The 18,649-nt window shown below is 50.4% G+C and overlaps 1 protein-coding gene across 3 annotated transcripts; it reads right to left on the reverse strand.

Annotated features, from left to right (window-relative positions):
- Window positions 1-2,258: 2,258 nt before the first annotated feature.
- On the reverse strand, window positions 2,259-17,490 carry LOC138806956 (thymidine kinase 2, mitochondrial-like). 3 transcript variants are annotated; one of them, XM_069992456.1, is made up of 11 exons: window positions 17,347-17,490; window positions 16,616-16,647; window positions 15,391-15,465; window positions 13,754-13,807; window positions 12,509-12,598; window positions 10,795-10,868; window positions 9,124-9,201; window positions 6,513-6,601; window positions 5,969-6,048; window positions 4,463-4,543; window positions 2,259-3,871 (listed from the first exon to the last, which is right to left on the reverse strand). In XM_069992456.1, the coding sequence occupies exons 1-11, from the start codon at window positions 17,462-17,464 to the stop codon at window positions 3,773-3,775; spliced, it is 870 nt and encodes a 289-aa protein (XP_069848557.1). In that variant the 5' UTR covers window positions 17,465-17,490; the 3' UTR covers window positions 2,259-3,772. The 3 variants fall into 3 exon arrangements, with proteins under 3 accessions (XP_069848557.1, XP_069848558.1, XP_069848559.1); XM_069992458.1 differs by having other exon boundaries at window positions 3,781-3,871; window positions 5,962-6,048; XM_069992457.1 differs by lacking the exon at window positions 9,124-9,201.
- Between the last annotated feature and the right edge of the window lie 1,159 nt (window positions 17,491-18,649).

Genomic DNA, 18,649 nt, shown 5'->3' on the forward strand with positions numbered 1-18,649 from the left:
TGTAGCAAGATGTAACTGCTTGCAAAGAGCAATGAAGGGTCATATGTCCAAGGCAGATTGAAAGGGAAAGAATCCCCTAAGCAGCAGTGATCTGTAAATCTGTCTCCCAGCAGGAAAGCTTCCTGTGATCTGACAGGTCTGAGACACTGAAGCCCTCGTCCCCCCTTTCGCCTGCTAAGCTCAGTGCTCCTGTACAGGGAAAGTCACAGGAATTCTTGTTTCTTTTGTTTTGTTGTTGCTTTGGTGGTGGCGTTGTTGCTGCTGCTGTTGTTTTGGTGCTAGTAGTGGGGCTTGAAGTCAGGGACTCAACATTCTCACTTGGCTTTCCCCCCTCATCCTCCTTCCTTTCTGTGCTTTCTTTAAAAACCATATCCCTGAGATGGGTGCTCACACGTACAATCCTAGCTACTCAGGAAGCTGAGATCTGTGGATCGTGGTTCAAAGCCAACCTGGGTAGGAAAGACCATGAGACTCTTTATCTCCAATTAACCACAAAAGGCTGAAAATGGAGCTGTGGTTCAAAGTAGTAGAGCACTAGCCTTGAGAATAAACCCTCAAGGCCAGACTCTGATGCACCAAAAATAAATAAAACTGTGGCTCTGGCCATTGATCACTGGTTCCCATCCTCTATCAGACGTCCTTCCCACTCCATCTTATGCCCTAGACCCTCAAGTGCCTGACACTGGGGTTCAGTCCTAAAGAGTAGACTACTGGGGAATGGAAGCAAGAGGTCCCAACCCACTACTCATACTCTGAGCTAGCACTGCCACCTGCTGGCTGCTTGTTGCCACTGCTTGGGTAAAACAAGGCTGCTATTAAGAGTAAGGAAACTTGCCCACTTTGAAATCTTCTGCTCGGGGGCTGGGAAGGTGGCTCAGTGGTAGAGTGCTTGCCTTGTATGCATGAGGCCCCAGGTTTTATTCCTCAGCACCACATAAAGAAAAACGCCCGAAGTGGTGCTGTGGCTCAAGTGGTAGAGTGTTAGCCTTGGGCTGAAGAGCTAAGGAACAGCGCCCAGGCCCAGAGTTCAGGCCCCACAACCAGCCCCAAAAGAATAAAATTTAAAAAAAAAAAAAAATGAAATCCCCTTCCCATGGATACTCCTAGCTGTGGACCAAACTTACCATTTTCGTCCTGGGCTTGTCTTCTACCCTTGGGTGTTCTGTGAGGTTGAATCCATTGGAAGCATTCCATTTTCAGGTATAACCTGCCTCCCAGCCTCCTCGAGACCCCAGGATACCCTCCTGTGTGACGTCATCACCCAGTGCCCCACATGCATACTCAGGTGTTGCAATCGCCCATGCTCCCACTCAGCTGTTCCCATTTCCTACCCACACCTGCCCCCATTGCCACCGGTGATGAATCTTCAGTCCCCAGCTCTGCTCTGCTGGACCTCACATTGATCCTCACAAGCCCAGGACCTGCCCAGGCCAGGCTGGTATGTGTGAATTTAGGGCCTGGGTGTGTCTACCTCAGGAGTGCAACACAGTTGCGCCCACCCAACTGGTCTGCAAGGAACCCTAGGGCTGTGTTGTTCAGGCCATTGTCACAGCCTCTGTCACACAAATGACCGCCTTCTAAGGGGCTGGGACTGGCTCATTTCTGCTGCTCTGGTGGTCGCGCCAGGCCCACAGGCCCACAACTCAGCAAGGGGTAGTCTCTGAATGCCTGTGACTGTGATGGAGAACAGTATCCTTGGCTGTGACTGGGGTCACAGAATGACTTCCTGGAGAGTCTCTGATTGGCTGTAGCTGATTGGGTAGACCTGAGCCACATGCTCACTCTGGAGAGAAGGAGCCAAACATTGACAATAGGAGGAAGCTAGGAGAACTGGCCACTCACAGAACCACAGGCTCTGCCATGTTCCCTAATAGGTACAGGTACTACCTATCAACTCCAAGGCCAGAGGCAGACAGTGACCACATGGTAACAAGCACAAGTGTCAAGGCATGGGAAGGTTGCAGATATAGCTCAGCAGTAGAGTGCTTGCCTAGCACAGATGAGGGCCCAGGATCAATTCCCAGCAATACACACACACACACACACACACACACACACACACACACACACACACACACACACACACACACACACACACACACACACACACACACACACACACACACACACACACACACACACACACACACACACACACACACACACACCAAAAAAAGAGATAAGAAACATGGTTTTTAAAAATAAGAATGGCAAAGGGAGCTGAAGTCCCTGGCTTAGGAAGTGCTCAAAAATGAACATCAGGGTTTAGGTGATGGATTTATTGGCTACCATAAGCAAGAAGAAAATCACATTTCTCCCAAAACAAATGCTCAAATTGAGCCAAGGGGGAAATGTACTGGACTGTTTGTCAACTCCCAAAGATGGTCCCAATATGTGAGGGTTTCTTGTACTAAGGTTCCTGCCTTCCTCCCTTTTCTAGCTAATTAGCAGCATTTGAGTTTCTGTTGACGAGATTCAAGAACTGGTCCAGATAGGACCCAGAACTAGAATCCTTGACCTATTAGCATTCTCTGGGGCTGGAACACAAGGTGTGCCTGGTACCCTTTGGGAAGATGTCCACATTTGGGGGGAGGGTTGGAGAGAATCCTCATTTGCAACTAGCCACACAGTAACCGTTCCCAGTGCTGTGCTGTCTTAGGGGGCTCTCCACCCTGTTCCAGAAAGCCAGGAGCAGCAACACTTCAAGATCCTTTTCCTGTTAACTACCTCCCAAAGGGGATGTTCTTCCTTCCTCTTGCTTCCCATTCATTTCAAGATACAGTTGAGCCCTCAGTGCTGCTACAGCTGAGTAAAACTAAACTATCTTCTGGTCCAGTAAAGATGGCGTCATGCTCTATGCCCTGAGATGTCCCCTGGGATGGAAAAACATTTCAAAAGACTTAATTCAAGACAGTAATTCCAAGAGCAAAGCTCCTGGAACATAAGGAAATAAGGGAGCTCCACAAGCTGGGCTGGCCACTCCCTGACCCCAACTTGGCAGTGGGCTGAACAGCCAGGCCCTGACACTATTTTCTTTCCTGTTCCTTGGGCAGTGCCTTTGTCCCCAAGGAAGCCACTCTGGGATTCGTCTGTGGCTGTCCACTTCCAGATGAGCAGGGGGTTGAGGCTACAGCAACTCTGCGCCAAGAAATCACGCATCACTGGACCAGAACCAAACAGCACAGTTTTATGAAGGTCTAGAAATTCTGATTGTGTCCTTGAGAGCTGGTCAAAATTGGGAGGGTGAGATTAGCTCTATGTACTGTCAGCTCTCCCCCACAAAGATGTGAGAGGTTACAGCAGGCAGCGGCAAGATGGCAGGGAACAGAGCTCAAGATGAGGCAGCCCAGACCAATGGTGCTGGCTTTTGTGTGCACTGGCTGTGTGGCTTAGGGGAGTCCCTGGACCTCTCTAAACTGCAAATCCGTACCTAGGATATGTAAGATTGCTTCCTCACCCTGCTGGGTAGTCTGAAAACAGTATGACACTGGTTTACAACAGGTGTTCTGCCTAAGGGCTTCAGAGACGGGACCAGGCAGTGGGAAGCCATGAGAGGTTATGGATGAGCAGCTGCAAATCCCAAAGGGCGTGACAGATAAGTCCTTTGGTCCCACGATAAAGACATCAGCCAAAGAGAAAAGGCCGTTAGGAAAATAAATCTGGCCAGGTAAGAGGCTATCCTAAGAGATTTTTTTTTTTTCTAACTGTTCCTAACAGCTACCTTGGCAGCTGCAGGCAACTTCCTGCCATGATCCTACAGATCTTTCCCACCCTATGGGCCATGCTTCCAGTTCTCCGGAGTGAATATCCGGGCCCGGTTTTGTTCAAAGAGCTCTAACATTTTCTCCATGTCGTGGTCGGCCTCCATCACCTGGAAATGAAGCACACAGGTCACAAGCTGTATGGACCTCCACACCATCTTCCCTGGGGAGGCAGGAAAGGTACAGGAACCAAGGATGCAGGCAGAGAGGCAGGGGGGGGCTGGCGTGAAATGGCCCCAGCTCTAAGGCGGTCTGCCCTGAACTAGGCTTTCCTTGCAGGGGGCTCATGAATGCTGTTTCTCCTCTGGTATTTTTTGATAATCTGTTTCCCTACGATCTTGGGGATGGAGTGAAGAGCCTCCCATAGGCTAGGCCAGCACTCTACCACTGAGCTACATCCCAGCCTCTCTCATCATTTTACAACCTTTATTTTTTTTCTAATAAAAGGCTTTTAAAATCCTCCCCCCCCATATATCCCTTGCCAACAGCATCAAGACTGTAACATCCAAAAGAGTGTACATTCCAAGGCCATGCACAAAAAGTTCTTGACCCTCCTATTTTTCATGAAACAGCCTCAGATTCTGACAGCCAGCTAAAGAAAAATGGGGACTAAGAAGTCCTTTCCTCCCTCCTCCAAGGACCACCCCCATCTACAGGATGGCTGACGCCCCTTCGCCCTCCCTGGGGAAGTCCTGACTTACCAGGACCGGGGCCTCTATGGGGAAGAGACTTCCAGTGATGAGCCACTCCTCATACAGCCGGTGAATGGCTTCCAGGTACTCCTGCCAGGGAAAGGAAGGCTCTAAGGCTGTCAGGAGTAACAAGGGGAGCAACCCCCACCCCCAGCCCCCAGCCTGCAGCAGCCTATCACCAAGCTTTCCCTTGACCACGTCTGTACACAGACCTTGTCAGAATCGTTAAGGACTCCTCATGTGGAACTTCTTGGGAACATCCGGGTGATCACATGCTGTGGTACCCACGTGAGAGCCTAGCCCATGACACACCGTTCCCCTATCACTCCTGTCTCTGGGACTTCAAAGGAGCTGCCCAGATTGAAGTCTTCGTGGCCAGAATGTATCTCACCGGTCCAGGGTAAAACCTGGCTGGGCGGGGACTCAGGGTGAAGCCGGCCTTTCAGTCCAGCTTATCCTGAGCCCGGGGTCACATGACATCCCACGAAATGCTTGCCCAGCCTCTGAATACTCATGAGGTATTCAGTTCAGTATTAACTGAGCAGCTACCAAGTACCAGCTCACATACTGAGGACACAGAGTGAGATCAGCTCTGTAAAAACTCAGGACTTAACGAGGGTTGAGGAGCAAAGACATAAACCAACACCATCAGTACACAGTCCTAAGCAAGCCCAAGGGGCAGGGAGACACAACGGAGGAGAAAAGGTCAGGGAAGACTTCCTGGAGGAAGTGACATCTGAGCTGGTCTTTGAAGGTGGAGGAAAGCATTGCACAAAAGCACATTTTCGTAATTCCATGGTGTCACCTGTGTGTATGACCCACAACTGGTTCCTTATGGCCACAGCATGGAAGGCAGGGAGCTGAGAGACAATGCCACAGACAGCTGGGACAGGTCATACGGGGTCCTGCTACATGGACTTGTAGAGAGTGTGAGGCTCTGAGGGTCCTGAGCTGGGCAATTACATGAGTGTCATTCTGCACTGGGATTACACCTGTTGCTGGAGGCTGGATTTCGGAGGGAGATTTGGAGAATGAGGGACCATGGCAGGGGGAATGGAACCAAGCCTCAGTGAGACTCGATGTGACCTTAAGCCAGAACCCTACCCAACAGGCAAGGCTGCCCTGCTCTGGGTTCAAAGTAACAGGACTGAACACCTTGCACGTGCAGCACTTTGCTAACTAAACACAAACTACAGCAGGGAGTGAGAGGCTGGGTTCTACCCTTCCAGAACTCACACTCTAGTAAGGATCCAGAGGAGCACACAGGCCTGGCAGTCTCCAGGGCCTGGCACTGCCCAGGCAAGCCGGGGAGGGAGAGGGGGGGACCTCTGCGATCAGTGGTTCAGAAGCCTGCACCAGGCCATCGGACGTGGAACAAGGATCTGCCAACCATAGAGGAAGTCCCAGTTTACCCTCCCGCAACCCTTCCTGGGTCAGCAGCATGGTGACGTCATGGTAGGGGGAGGGGAAGCTGGTGGGGTTGGAGGTGGTTTCCGGTTGTCTCTGACCTCTTACCAGGGGAATGACCTTCTCCTCTTCCCTGCACCTCATCTTTAATCTCTGGTAACAGATCTCAGGAGTGGTCCGGAGATAAACTGAGGTTTAAAAAAAAAAAGGCTTTTATTACTCTACACATGACTTGGGTAAAAGCCAAGGAAGGCGCCTGGGCTCAGGATGGGCTGAGCCGGGGCCTCAGCCCAGGGGACCGGCTCCTGACTGCCACTGGCCTCATCCCCACCTTTCCATTCCCATCTGATATTCCAGCTCCACAGGGTCACTGTGAGAATGAAAGCAACTCCACCCGAGGACAGGGCAGAGCCCTCAATATACATGTCCAGTTTGTTTCTGTCCTCCACAATCCAGAAAACCCAGCCTGGGAGGCGTGGGACCAGGAGAGGGCAGCTTAGGGGTCAAGGCCAAAGCCCTTCTATGGGATGGGCAGAAACCCCTGCCTTCTGTCTGCCCGTAGGGAGAAGGTGGGATTCACCATGTCCCTGCAGGGCCGGATCCTGAGCATCCAGGGGCGCTGGCAGGCAGGGGCAGGGGGTGACGGTCTTACCGATCAGATCCACAGACACGTTTATATTCCTCACGATCCAGTCAAACCATTCTGAGAGAACCACATAATCCACTTCCGCCATCTTCCCACTGCAGTGAAAATTGTAAGGGCTTTAGTTACCTGTGAGGAAGTTTCTGGGCTGAGCCAGTCTCCAAAAAAAGAGCCACAGGGTGCCTTTTGTAGAAGGGCATCACCAAGTGCACCTGGCACAATGCTGGATGTGTGGCAAGCCAGGACCCTGGGCGATTCTGATCTTCACTGCAGGGGATGGTGTGCAGCACAATGCCAGAGAGAGCCATGGCACTGAAGGAGAATGCACCTGGAATCTGAACTCCAAGCACAGAAAGGCGCTTTGAAGTTTGTCCCCTGAGAATGGAGACAGCATTCAAGTTGGGAGATAGAGCAGCAAATCAATTTCCCTCATTGAAACTTCTTTTGTGGAAAGAATCATGGGTGTTCACTAGAGCACAATTAAAAATAATGACAAAGTAAATCTTGATCTATCTATATACCAGAAAAACCATGCAGCAACTGGGGGAAGATAGCGAGCAATACTTAATAACATGGGAAATGCTCCAAATCCAATGCTCAGTGAACACAGCAGGACATAAAACTGTGTACACAGTATGACCCCGGCCAGAGTTTCAAAAATATTCATCCATTTGATTTGAAACAGCTAGAAAGCCAAACGCCAGAGCATTAACAGCTTTTCTCTGCGCTCAAGAACTATAGGACACTTGGTGGTTTTTTTTTCTTTGTATTTTCTACATTGTAATAACATGTTCGTTCTCAAATCAAGAGTGGGAAGGGAGAGGCATTATTACATGTTTTAAATGTTAGCTTAATAAGAAAGGAAGAGGACTAGTCCTGGCATCCTGAGCATCCTCTGCCCTGAGAGGACATGGACTGGACAGGGAAAGACAGGGATGGCAGTAGCCACAGGGCACAGGCTCAGAAGCAGGAGGAGCCACCACAGGGCCTGGAAAGGAATCCTCCCTGTGGGAAATCCTTTTGGCTCTGGTTGTGGCCAGGCTAGACATGGGGAGAGCAAACAAGCCAGGGCTTCTGATGGGTGGGAGAAGTGACTGGTCTTTGCCCATGTGTGGACCAACTCCAGCCCCATTGGGAGGGAGGGGTGGGAGATGGGAATACGTGAGAAGATGAAAAGGTGGGAGGGAGGTGTTCTGGGAGACCAAGGACACAAGCAGCCTTCCAGTGGGATCCAAATACAAGGCCTGGTACACATTGGAGAAGGACATTCTCTCTTGACTCTGGGACTATCAGATGCTCTCTGCAGGGCAGAACTGAGCCTGATGGGAAAGCAATTAATATGATCCGCAATGACCTGGTTAGGAGCAGAAGAAGTAGAAACCATGGAGGGGAGGGGAGCAGGAGTGGGAGGAAGTGCAGAGGGGGCTCACACACGATGATACGCAGGCACCGCCTCTAAGGCAAGGAAGGACCTGCGGCCGCTCCATGCCAGCTGTCTTCTCACCCAGTCCCACCTCGAGCTTTGGGAAATGGAGGGCACAAACTGGACCAACAAAGGGGGAGCATGGGCTAAAGGGCTGAGGGGCACACGGCTGGCATGACACCTGCTCTTTCCTGTCAGCCAATCAGAAGCATGCTACGCCACAACGATCCTGTCACCACAAAGGAATCATACCAAGGTCAGGAACAAGACATGGAACAGGAAAATGGAGCCAGAGGCACCAAATTAACCTAGTCCATTAACTGAGCCAGGGAGCGCCTCATTGTTCTGGCGACTTTGTCAGGTTCCAGTTAGTTCAGCCAAGAGGATGTGATGTTTAAGAAACCACATTAAGGCCAAGTGTGGTGGGTCAAGCCTGTGATCCCAGCTCTGGAGGCTGACCCAGGAGTGATACAGGAGTTAGACCGTGCGTTAGGAAAGGGGGCTGAGAAGACTGGCTTGACTGTTGATATGACAGCCTGTTGAAAGTGTCAGTCATGGTTAGACCATCCAGTCTTTGGAAGTTGGTGATACATTAACCCAGTGTTCCAAGATGGACCGCCCCCATAACAACAAACCCCAATACAAACTTTGAGGTCTTGGGACCCCCAGTGCTCCCTCTTTAGCATGACTACCTGCCTATCTGGAGGGGATATTTGGCTTTTTCACTCTGCTTTGCCTTCATAAGCCCACTTAAAGCCTCCTCTGAGTAGCTCCATGAATTTTTCTTCAATGAGATCAAGGACTTTCTGGCCACAAAACCTAGGGACCTGAATCCAGTTACATCAAGATCACTACTTCTAGGCCAGCCAGCCTGCACCAGGTAGTAAGATTTTGTGTCTCCTCCACCCCAAGCAAACAAGCAAGAAAATAATCTCCCAGTCAAACACTAGTTTGTATAAATTATTTCTTCTTTATAAGGCCAGGTTTAGTTCCAACTCAGAGAGGAGGAAAACTGAGGCTAAGGAAAGTTAGGCCCAATGCTGTCTGGGCAAGCCCTGCTTGGCCCCAAAACCCATCGGGTCTGCGAACTGAAAGCTGCAGTCTCAGGCCAGTGAGACAGGCCCTGAGTCCTTGGTGGGGACCAGAGCAGAGGAGGGTCCACACCACAGGGCCAGCAGGGGAGGTGGGAGGACTTACTCATTGTCCCAACATGCCAGGTGAGTCAGCCACGGCCCTGTCCCCAGCTGGGCCCCACTCAATTCCTTCACTTCTGTTCTGAGGAAAGGAGACCCAGGCAGCAACCTTGTAAAACCTCCGCATGCAATTATTCAGCCCACAGGGTTGGCAACACAATGGCCTGTGTGGCCTCTTGATGCTTGTTCACCACCTGCGGCTTTCCATTGCCTGGTGCCCACACCTCCCAAGTTCCCATCTTTCAAGACACCCTGTAACCAGATCTTCCTCTTCAGCAATTAACACAACCCCCTCACAAGGACATAATTGCCTCTTTCTACCCACCCTAACCTGGCTGAGGAATGGGGCAGGTAGAAAACTTGGGGCTCTCCCCCAGGGATTTCTTCACAAGCGCAAGGATACCCTTAGAGAAATTTTGCTTTTATTGAGATGGAGAATTCCAGATTATTCTGGGAACCCAAGCCTGCAACTGCCAACAGCAAGGCTGTGTCTGCCATGCGCCCTTCCTCCAGGTTCCCACAGGTCCTATCCAAAGCTTCTAGGGCTCCTGAGAAGAATACCAAGTACAGGCCTGAAGGGATCGCAACTGACTCCCCTATAGCCCACTAGGAAATGTCCCTTGTATTTCCCAGAAACACAAGTCTGGGGCAGGGCTGGTACCTCAGCCATAACCTGGCTGAGCTCTTGTACACACTCCAGGTAAGGGCGAATGATCTAGCTAAACTCAGTTCTATGCTCCATGTGATGCAGACCCAAAACCACCACGGGGATCCAGCTTGACATTAGTACAGCCATCTTGGTCATAGTATTTTGTCTACCAGGAGATCCTGGCATTCCCAGAAGATGTGAACACCCAGGCTTCCTTCTGGTCCCAAAAGGATGGCAAGCAAGAAGAGAGATGAGCTGCCCTGGTCAGCCTTAGCCAAGTCCATCCTAGCTCAGCCCACCTCCAGCCATCTCACTAGCTCTAGCCAACCACCCTCACTGACCTGTGATTGCTTGTTACACAGCATTGCTAAGGCAACAAATAACTGACCCAACAGTCAGTACTCCATAACTGAATGAATGAACAATGTCATTTCAAAAATTCATTCCTTTGGGGGGCTGGGAAGGCGGCTCAGTGGTAGAGTGCTTGCCTTGCATGCATGAGGCCCTAGGTTTAATTCCTCAGCACCACATAAGCAGAAAAAGAGCCAGAAGTGGCACTGTGGCTCAAGTGGTAGAGCCCTAGCCTTGAGCTGAAGATCTGAGGGACAGTGCCCAAGCCCAGAGTTCAGGCCCCACTACTGGCAGAAAAAAAAAAAAAAAAGGAAAGCATTCATTTGGGCTGGGAGCATGGCTCAAGGAGCCTTATAGCTCTTCTCTAGTAAGCACAAGACTAAGTTCAAATTCTAGTATTTTTTTTAAAGGACACCAGTGCTTCAGGCTGTAATCTTAATTATTCAGGAGGCTGAGATCTGAGAATCTAGGTTCAAAGCCAGCCTAGGCAGGAAAGTCTTATCTCCAATTAACCACCAGATAATGGGAAGTGGTGCTGTGGCTCAAAGTAAAAAAGCTCTAGCCTTGAGCAAAAGAGCTCAGAGACAGCTCCCACGGCCAGAGTTCAAGTTTCACAACCGATAAAAACAAACAAAGAGTGATTCAATAAATTATCAACCATGCAAACTAATGTACCTTCTATACAGGTTCTCTACAAAAATGTATCTTGCACTGTGAATCGACCTCTCCATCAACCGAACAGGTGACATCTAAAGGAAAATAAAAAAGTGATCTAGCAATTCAGTGAAAAAGAGGAGTCAGGATACCCTGAAAAGCACATCTGGCCCTATCAGACTTGTGCCCACATTCTGCAGAATACAGAGAGGCCAGAGTCCACAGGACCCAAGAAAAAGCCCAGCCTTCCCTAAGGCTCTACTCTGCTCCCCCCTCCACCCTGACCTGTCCCCACTCTGAACAGAGAAGATAGCACAGGAACACACAAGGTTGTGGGATGCCAGCAGCTGCCCTATCTTCTAGGCTCACCTGGAATGTGGGAAGCCTAGAAACTGCCACTGAAGACCCGGTGCAGAGAGGGCAGCCCTGAACAGGATGAATGTGCTTACAAGGGGATCACCAGAGCCAGCTGGGGTCAGGGCTACCTTCTGGGGGGCTCTGCCTGTGAAAACCAGAAGGACTGCACCCCAAAGGAAGATGACTGAACATCACCCCTCTCTGCCAGGTGCTCACGCCCTCCACAGAACTTTCTCTTGTCTAGTGTCCCTTGGAGAAGCAGGAGGGGGAACATGTCCTCCACACCTGGAGGAAATCACTGTGCTAGATGGGCTCCGGAGCCCATCTTTCCCTGACTCCCAATCCAGCCGCCTCCTTCTGCTTCTTCTTCAGCCCAGCTCCCTTGCTGTTTTCCTTCTTAGCAATAGATTTCCACCCACGTCCTACTCTACTCAGATATCACTAGATACAATTTAGGTTTGCAACTGCGTGTCCACTGGGGAAATATGGGGCCAGACAAGGGGAAACGGGCTAACTGCGGATGTTCTGATCGATACCAATTATAGGGAAATATTGGGGGAGAGAAATTCAGACTCCACTCCCATCTTCTGATTTTAAAAGCTAGACTATGTCAATAGAAGGATAGGAGAGCTATGGGTAGGTGCCCACACACACTTGAATCAAACTGCTCGGCACCATGGCTGTGCCAGCATTAACAGATTACATAGGTGTTTGCAGGTTAACACTGGCTAGATCTTATCAAGTAACATAGTTATCTTAAATGCTTCTCCCTGTATGGAGAAGAAGCTCTCTCACTGGTATCTCAGATGTGCTTGCAGCTTCTTCCTACAGGTACCAATTGGAGTCTTTGCAGCCAGACACAGTATGTTCCTGATCTCTTCCATCCACAGTGACCATGTACCCTATGTCTCTACACCAGCACCACATGGAACCAGAGCCAGCCACGTGACTCAAGCTGAACCAATCAGATGCTTTCTTTTAAGAATATGAATTCAAAGCCAGTGGTTCTGGAACATGGAGATACCCGACACACCAGCATGGGTGGTGTCTGGACAGCTGGATAGAGCAGAGATGCTGGGCTGCAATTTCTAACTCAGTAGGTCAGGCAGCAGGGAGCTGGGGGGAGGGGAGAGGGGATGTGCATTTCCAACAAGTTCCTAGGTCCTGGGGATGTAAGCTCAGGGTGACTCCCTGGGTGGCTGAGATGGGTGGATGGGGGATGCTGGATGTTGGTCCTCAGGGAGTTTGCCATAGACAGAGAAGGCTGCACAGCACTGCAGGCCTAGCTGGGCTTCCTGTCAGACCTCCCTCCCTGGCACTCATCCCCCTAATTTGAAAGAAATCTCATTTGGGAAGGCTGAAATGGGGCATCCCATACCTGCGGACGAGTGTGCTGGTCCAGCATGGTGAGCTGCACGTACGTCTGCAGCGTAAGGCCCCATCGGCGGGCATCACCGTACATCAGACTCTGCAGAAGGGAGAACGCAGCACCTGGCATTCAAGTGGCACCTCAGGACGCTAGTCACTGAAAAAACTACTTCAAGAACCTACATGACACAGGACGGGCCCAGAAGGACAGGCCTAGCACAGCCACGGGGCCCTCTGAATAGGGCAGACAGACACAGACAGCAAGGTGGTTACAGGATGCCAGGTAGAGCAAGCAAGAGATGTCTCCTGGAGAAGAAGAACTCAGTCATTCAGTAAGTGTTCTTTGAGTTTCTGACAGCTATTTTGCACCCAGTGACCCTGTTAAGCCTAAATCCGTTCCCGTCACTCCTTTCTCTGAGCCTTCTAGGGGCTTTGCATTGCACTCAGAATGAAATCCAGATCCTCAGTATGGCCCACAGGACGCTAGAGAATTACTAAAATCCTCTCTCCTCTTGCTGACCTAGCTTCCAACAACATATCCACAGTGATCAGCAAACACCCGAGTCAGAACCCTCCTCAGGGCCTTTGCAACTTGCCACACCTACCAGAACATTCTTCCTCAGAAGTCTCCCTTCCTCACGTTTGGGTCTCTGCTCATACGTCACCTTTTTGTCTAGCTAGGGTCTTGTGCTTTTTGTGCAGGTAGCATCAGACCATAATCTTTCTGTCTTTGCCTCCCACATAGCTAGGCTTACAGGCATGCATCACCAGCTCAGCCCTATCTAGCTCTTTCAAGCAAGCCAAGCAGAGTATTCTAAATGAAGAAGGGTCACATGCACACTATGAACTCTACTTTCTAAGTGTATCATGGGAAAGCAGACAAGTAGCTTCAGGGTGGGCAGAGGCAGCACTGGTCCCTGGGTATTGCTAAGCACACATCCAAAGCACGAGTTCACAGGAATCTGGCTACTTTGCTCCAGACTAACTGCTGGAGAGTAGGCCCAAAGACAGGTTCTGATAGCCACTTGAGATAGGTTGAGACAGACTGAAGTACCTCAGTTCTGTATATACCCACACAGGCTTCAGAGATCCTTGGTTTCAGAATACTACCATCCGCCATTTTTTGATTGTCCCTCCTGTTGTCTAACTACATATCTCAGGTAACAGTGAGGACAATGCCCAGGCAGGCTTAGCTCAGGTTCTAGTACCACCACTCCTAGGTATTGGAGGCTTTGGGCAGGAAACAACCACTCACCAGAGGATTGTGGCCACGGACATTTCTCCACTTGGGCACAGGCTCCATTAACACCTGGAAAGAAAGAAAAGGTAAGAGAGCTGCTGAGAGCTGCATGCTCTGACCTCTGCGTTCGTGTGCATGTCAAAGTTTGTGTGCATGGCTCAGAGTGGGCCAAACAGCCAAGCAACCCCTCTGTGAGGCCGCAACTCCATCTAGATGGGGCCTCCCTGTGCAACATCCAGAAAGAGCCTGAGAACCACTGAACGTCGGCCAGGTCTAAAGGCTCCGTGTCCAAACAAAGCTAACAGAGGTTTTCACACCACAGAATACAACAAGGCCTCTGGAACCAGGCACCGGAACTAGGATCTGGCCCCAGAACACACTAGCCATGAATATTAGTCAGGGGCCAATAGAAACAGAATCCACAATATGACTGCAGAGATAAATCCATGAAAGGGAAATAAGAAGTTAGAGAGGCCGAGAACTCGGTCCAATGACAGGTCATGTGAAGCTGGGGACCTGAGGATGCTGGAAGCATGGCTCAGTCCATGTCCAAATCTGAAAGCCAGGGAAGCAACTAGGTCTCCAGCTGAAGGCCCAGGAACCCAGGGGCCTCGGACCCAAGTTCTGACATCCCAAGACCAGAGAGTCTAGAGTTCTGACCTCTAAGAACAGGAGAAAGAGTTCTAATGCTAGGATAGGGAGAACTTCTCTCCGTTTTGTTCTATCCAGGTCTCTAGCTAATTGAATGTTGCCTTCCCTCTCCTCCTCACCCCACTGATGGTGGATCTTCCCCACTCAGTCACCTGACTCACATCTCAATCTCCTCTGGAAATACCATTCAGACACATAGAAACACACGTGCCCAGTTCTCTAGGTACAGAAGTCTCTCCATATTCAAAGCAGATGTTTCCCAGAATGAAAGATTTTACCAAACACTATTTACTGTTTTGTCCTATGCACACATACTATAATTAAGCTTACTTTACATATTAGACACAGAAACAGATTCACAAGGAACAATCAAAACAGAACAATAGTAACAACATACTATAATAAAATTGCCAGCAATGCTATTCTTGAGCTTTGGAACCACTGTAGCTGACCTGATGATACATAACTACTGTGTAACTTACAGGAGAGTAGCACATACAATACAGGTAAAGTAGGCAAAGGGATGAATCATGTCTTGAGAGAGAAAGTGTGGGATGGAATGAAATTTCATCAAGTACATCCTGCTACAGTGGACAAATTTAAGCCATAGGAATTGTTTACTCTGGGATTTTTTACTTAGCATGATTAAATGTTAAATAATGAGGTCACCATGACTGACCTCATGTGCAAACACAGATTAGAAAGAATTACCATATTCCTTAATCTAGTCAAGATGACACCAGATCCCAAAGACATATTGTAAAAAAAAAAAAAGTTCACTGATGAGTTTCATGTTGACAATATGTTAATGTGATATCACATTTGGGATGTCATGCATTAAATGTTTTGTTTTTTTTTTCAAGAAGCGTTCAGTCACATATGTGGCTTGCACTGGCGGGTCCCAACAGTCTTCTATTGGACAGGATTGGTCTATGCCCTGAATAAATTATTTCATCAAGCTTCTTCTGATTCTCTCAAACCCAGTAGCTCAAACTCCATACCTCAATGTCTGTCGTGTTGGAGAAGAACTCCAGGCATGTTGTCTTTCCACTTGCAATATTGCCCTCAACACAAATCTAGCAAGATACAAATACACATTAGAGCTGCAAGTGCAGCATGGGGAACATGGCACAGGGAAGGGCTCAGGTGAACAGCAGAATGACTCCGTGTAAGACTTGGACAGGTAAATCAAACTCCCCTCCTTAGGAAACCTTTGCTCATGCTACCTGTAGTCAACCTCCACCCCATCCCCAGCCAGTGGAGCTACTCATTTCCAGTTCCCTTGAGGAACTGAGCTTCTGGAATGATGACCAAAGTATTGCCTCAGTTCTAGTCAGCTAGAGCATCCTTGTATTCAAATCCAATGTCAACTGCCTCTGAGCTTAATACATGAGAGAGAATTAACTAGGGAAATACACTCATGTGATTATAAAGGTTGTCCATCCCATGACAGGTCATCTGATGCTGGAGACCCAATGGCTCGGTCCACATCCAAATTGAAAACCCAGGGAAGTGACGGTGTCTCCAGGTGAAGGCCCAACAACCCAGAGGATCTAAAAGCCAGCATCTCCAAAGCACTTCATGATGAACGTACACCTGGAGACCCTCATAGATTCTCTCTGATCCCTTTCCCATCCATCAGCCTCAGCACTGTGTGGTAGGAGGTGGTGGTTCCCTGACCTTCCCTCACAAGTAGACAACCCAACCCAATGAAAGCAGTGTTTTCTACTCAGGGCAAGAATTTTCCAGTGCTTTCCTAGTCACCCTATACAGCTTCAGCAGTCACCCTCTATCTAGAGAACAGGAACACATGTATGCAGACATACTGGGGGTGGGAGTCTGAGGCTGGGGGATGGTAATCGATTTTCATAACCCTGGAGATCCTCTTGTGTTTTTTTTTTTTTTGGGGGGGGGTCTGGTCATGGGGCCTGAACTCTGGGCCTGGGTGCTGTCCTTCAGCTCTTCAGCTCAAAGCTAGCGCTCTACCACTTGAGTCACAGCGCCACTTCTGGCTTTTTTCTTCTTGCTTATGTGGTGCTGAGGAATCGAACCCAGGGCCTCATGCATGCAAGGCAAGCGCTCTACCACTGAGCCACCTTCCCAGCCCCCGTTGTGGTTCTGTTTTTTACTATAAGGGCATATGGCATACTCCTTCACTCCCCTCCTCACAAAGAAATGAAATAAAAACTCAGCCTACAGTGGAGAGTGCACACAAGCGGGACTTACCACTGACTTTTTCTCTTTTTCATTCTCTCTATCTACAAAAAAGAAAAGGCAAATCAGTGTTTGTTTTAAATAACTCATTCTTCTAGGCCTTCATTTGCTAAACTGTCACATTAAACAATAATAGTTATAAATCACTCCCATACCTAAAGATGTTTTCCATCCCTGAGACCCTCAATGTGGGAGTAGGGGCTGGTGGTGGAGCAAGAGAGCTTGACACTGACTACCTCCCTGGGACTCTGTGTAGCAGGCCTGGGTGCTGTGGGCACGTTGTCCCGGGTGCTCGGATTCTTTTCTCTGGGCATGTTAAACCTTTCCAATTCCCCACGCCTTTCCGGCTGGGATGGAGGGCGGCCCGGGGGCCTGCAGTCAGCGATTAGGGTGGACAGCCAGTGCCCGGGATAGTTTAGGGCTGGGCCCCTGGCTGACCCAGGGGCTGCCCATTAGGGCCACCGGGGGTTGGCATGGCTCCCCATGATCCTGGAAGGTGGGGTGGGACACCTCTCAGCAGCCTGAGCACAGCGAAGGCCACCCTGAGGCCAGGAGGGCAGTGAGTCTCCTTTCTGCAGGGAAGGGTCCCACCGCCAGCGAGGCACCCGGAATCTAACCGCACCCCCCCGTTTCCCCCCCCCCCGGCAGCGGGCGGGAGACCAGCTGGCCCAGGCGCCAATCCAGGGGTTGGGGCGCAGGGAGGCAGCGCGACGCCAGCGCGGGGGGCGCCAGGCACGAGTTACCCGGAAGCCAAGCGCGGTACCGAGGCCCGGAGCCCGAGGCGGGGCTCCCGGAGGTCCTCGGCCGGCTGCCCCGCAGCGCCCCGGCGGCCCAGCCCCGTAGCGACCGCAGCAGCAGCATAGCCGGGCGGCCGGACCGCAAGCCGAGCTTCCTTCCGGTGCCGGGGCGGAGCCCGCCCCGCTCCCACCCCCTCCCCGGCACCGCCCCCCCGACACGCCCATCGCCACGCCCCCCGCCGCCGCCTTAAAGGGACCTCGGCGCTTTTCTCCCAGTTGCTGGGATAGAAGGGATCCCCGGAGGGGCGGAGCGGGGCGCCCCCGGCTGTGAGGCGAGAACACTGGGAACGAGGATGGCTAGTTTCTGGGACTGATTGGCGACTCTCTGCGGATCATTTGAGTGATCTCAGACTCCTTCCGTCTCCTGGCTGGCACGTGCCTAGTCGTGTCTCAACAACCCTGAAAGTGGCTCGCTATCTTCACTCCTTTTCCCTGAGCTGGTCACTGCGGGGAGGGGGGAGGCCGGGGGCACCTGGAATTAAAGCCATTCTTTTTTGTTGTTGTTGTTAGTCCAGTCGTGGGGCTCAGGGCCTGGGCACTGTCCCTGAGCTTCTTCGCTCAAGGCTAGTGCTCTACCACTTTGAGCCGATGCCCTGTTTCTGGTGGTTAATCGGAGACAAGATTCTCTTAGAAGCCGGGCGCCCGTGGCTCACGCCTGTAATCCTAGCTACTAGGGAGGCTGAGATCTGAGGATCACGGTTCAAAACTAGCCCGGGCAGGAAAATCCGTGAGACTCTGATCTCCAATAAATCACCGGAAAACCGGAAGTGGCGCTGAGGCTCAAGTGGTAGAGAGAGCGCTTGACTTGAGCTGAAGAGCTGAGGGACAGCGCCCAGGCCCAGAGTTCAAGCCCTATGGCCGACCCCCCTCCAAAAAAATGAGGGGACGCTTGTAAGTCACACCTATAATCAGGGAGAAAAAAAAATCCACCCAGGAAATTCCCAGAGCTGGGGAGATTTTGCAATTTTTTGGATGTCTAGTTGAAACATAAGGGCAAGATTTAAGGGACAGTATTATGAAAATCAATACCATTTAGCCAGTGAAGTATCTAAAAAGTATCCGCGAAGCTTTTAATTGAGTTTTTGCCATTCACATGAACTAATTCATGTAAAATTATACTACACATTAGTGAATAAATTCTTTTTTTAATTTTATTGTAAAGATGCTGTACAGAGGGGTGACAGTTGAGCAAAGCAAAGAGTACATTACTTGTTGATCATTGCTCCACCTTCCCTTCCTCGATGTGGTC

The sequence above is a fragment of the Dipodomys merriami genome, unplaced genomic scaffold (genome assembly GCF_024711535.1).
Source record: "Dipodomys merriami isolate MVZ:Mamm:240054 unplaced genomic scaffold, mDipMer1.0.p SCAF_41, whole genome shotgun sequence".
In the NCBI taxonomy this organism is placed as follows: Eukaryota; Metazoa; Chordata; class Mammalia; order Rodentia; family Heteromyidae; genus Dipodomys; species Dipodomys merriami.

Coding starts and splice junctions, on each gene's coding strand:
- LOC138806956 (XM_069992456.1), bottom strand. CDS start 17,464: ATGCTGCTGCTGCGGTCGCTACGGGGCTGGGCCGCCGGGGCGCTGCGG. Junction 13,808..15,390: donor CCAACACGACAGACATTGAG/GTATGGAGTTTG, acceptor CTTTCTTTCCAG/GTGTTAATGGAGCCTGTGCC. Junction 3,872..4,462: donor CCATAGAGGCCCCGGTCCTG/GTAAGTCAGGAC, acceptor CTTCATTTCCAG/GTGATGGAGGCCGACCACGA.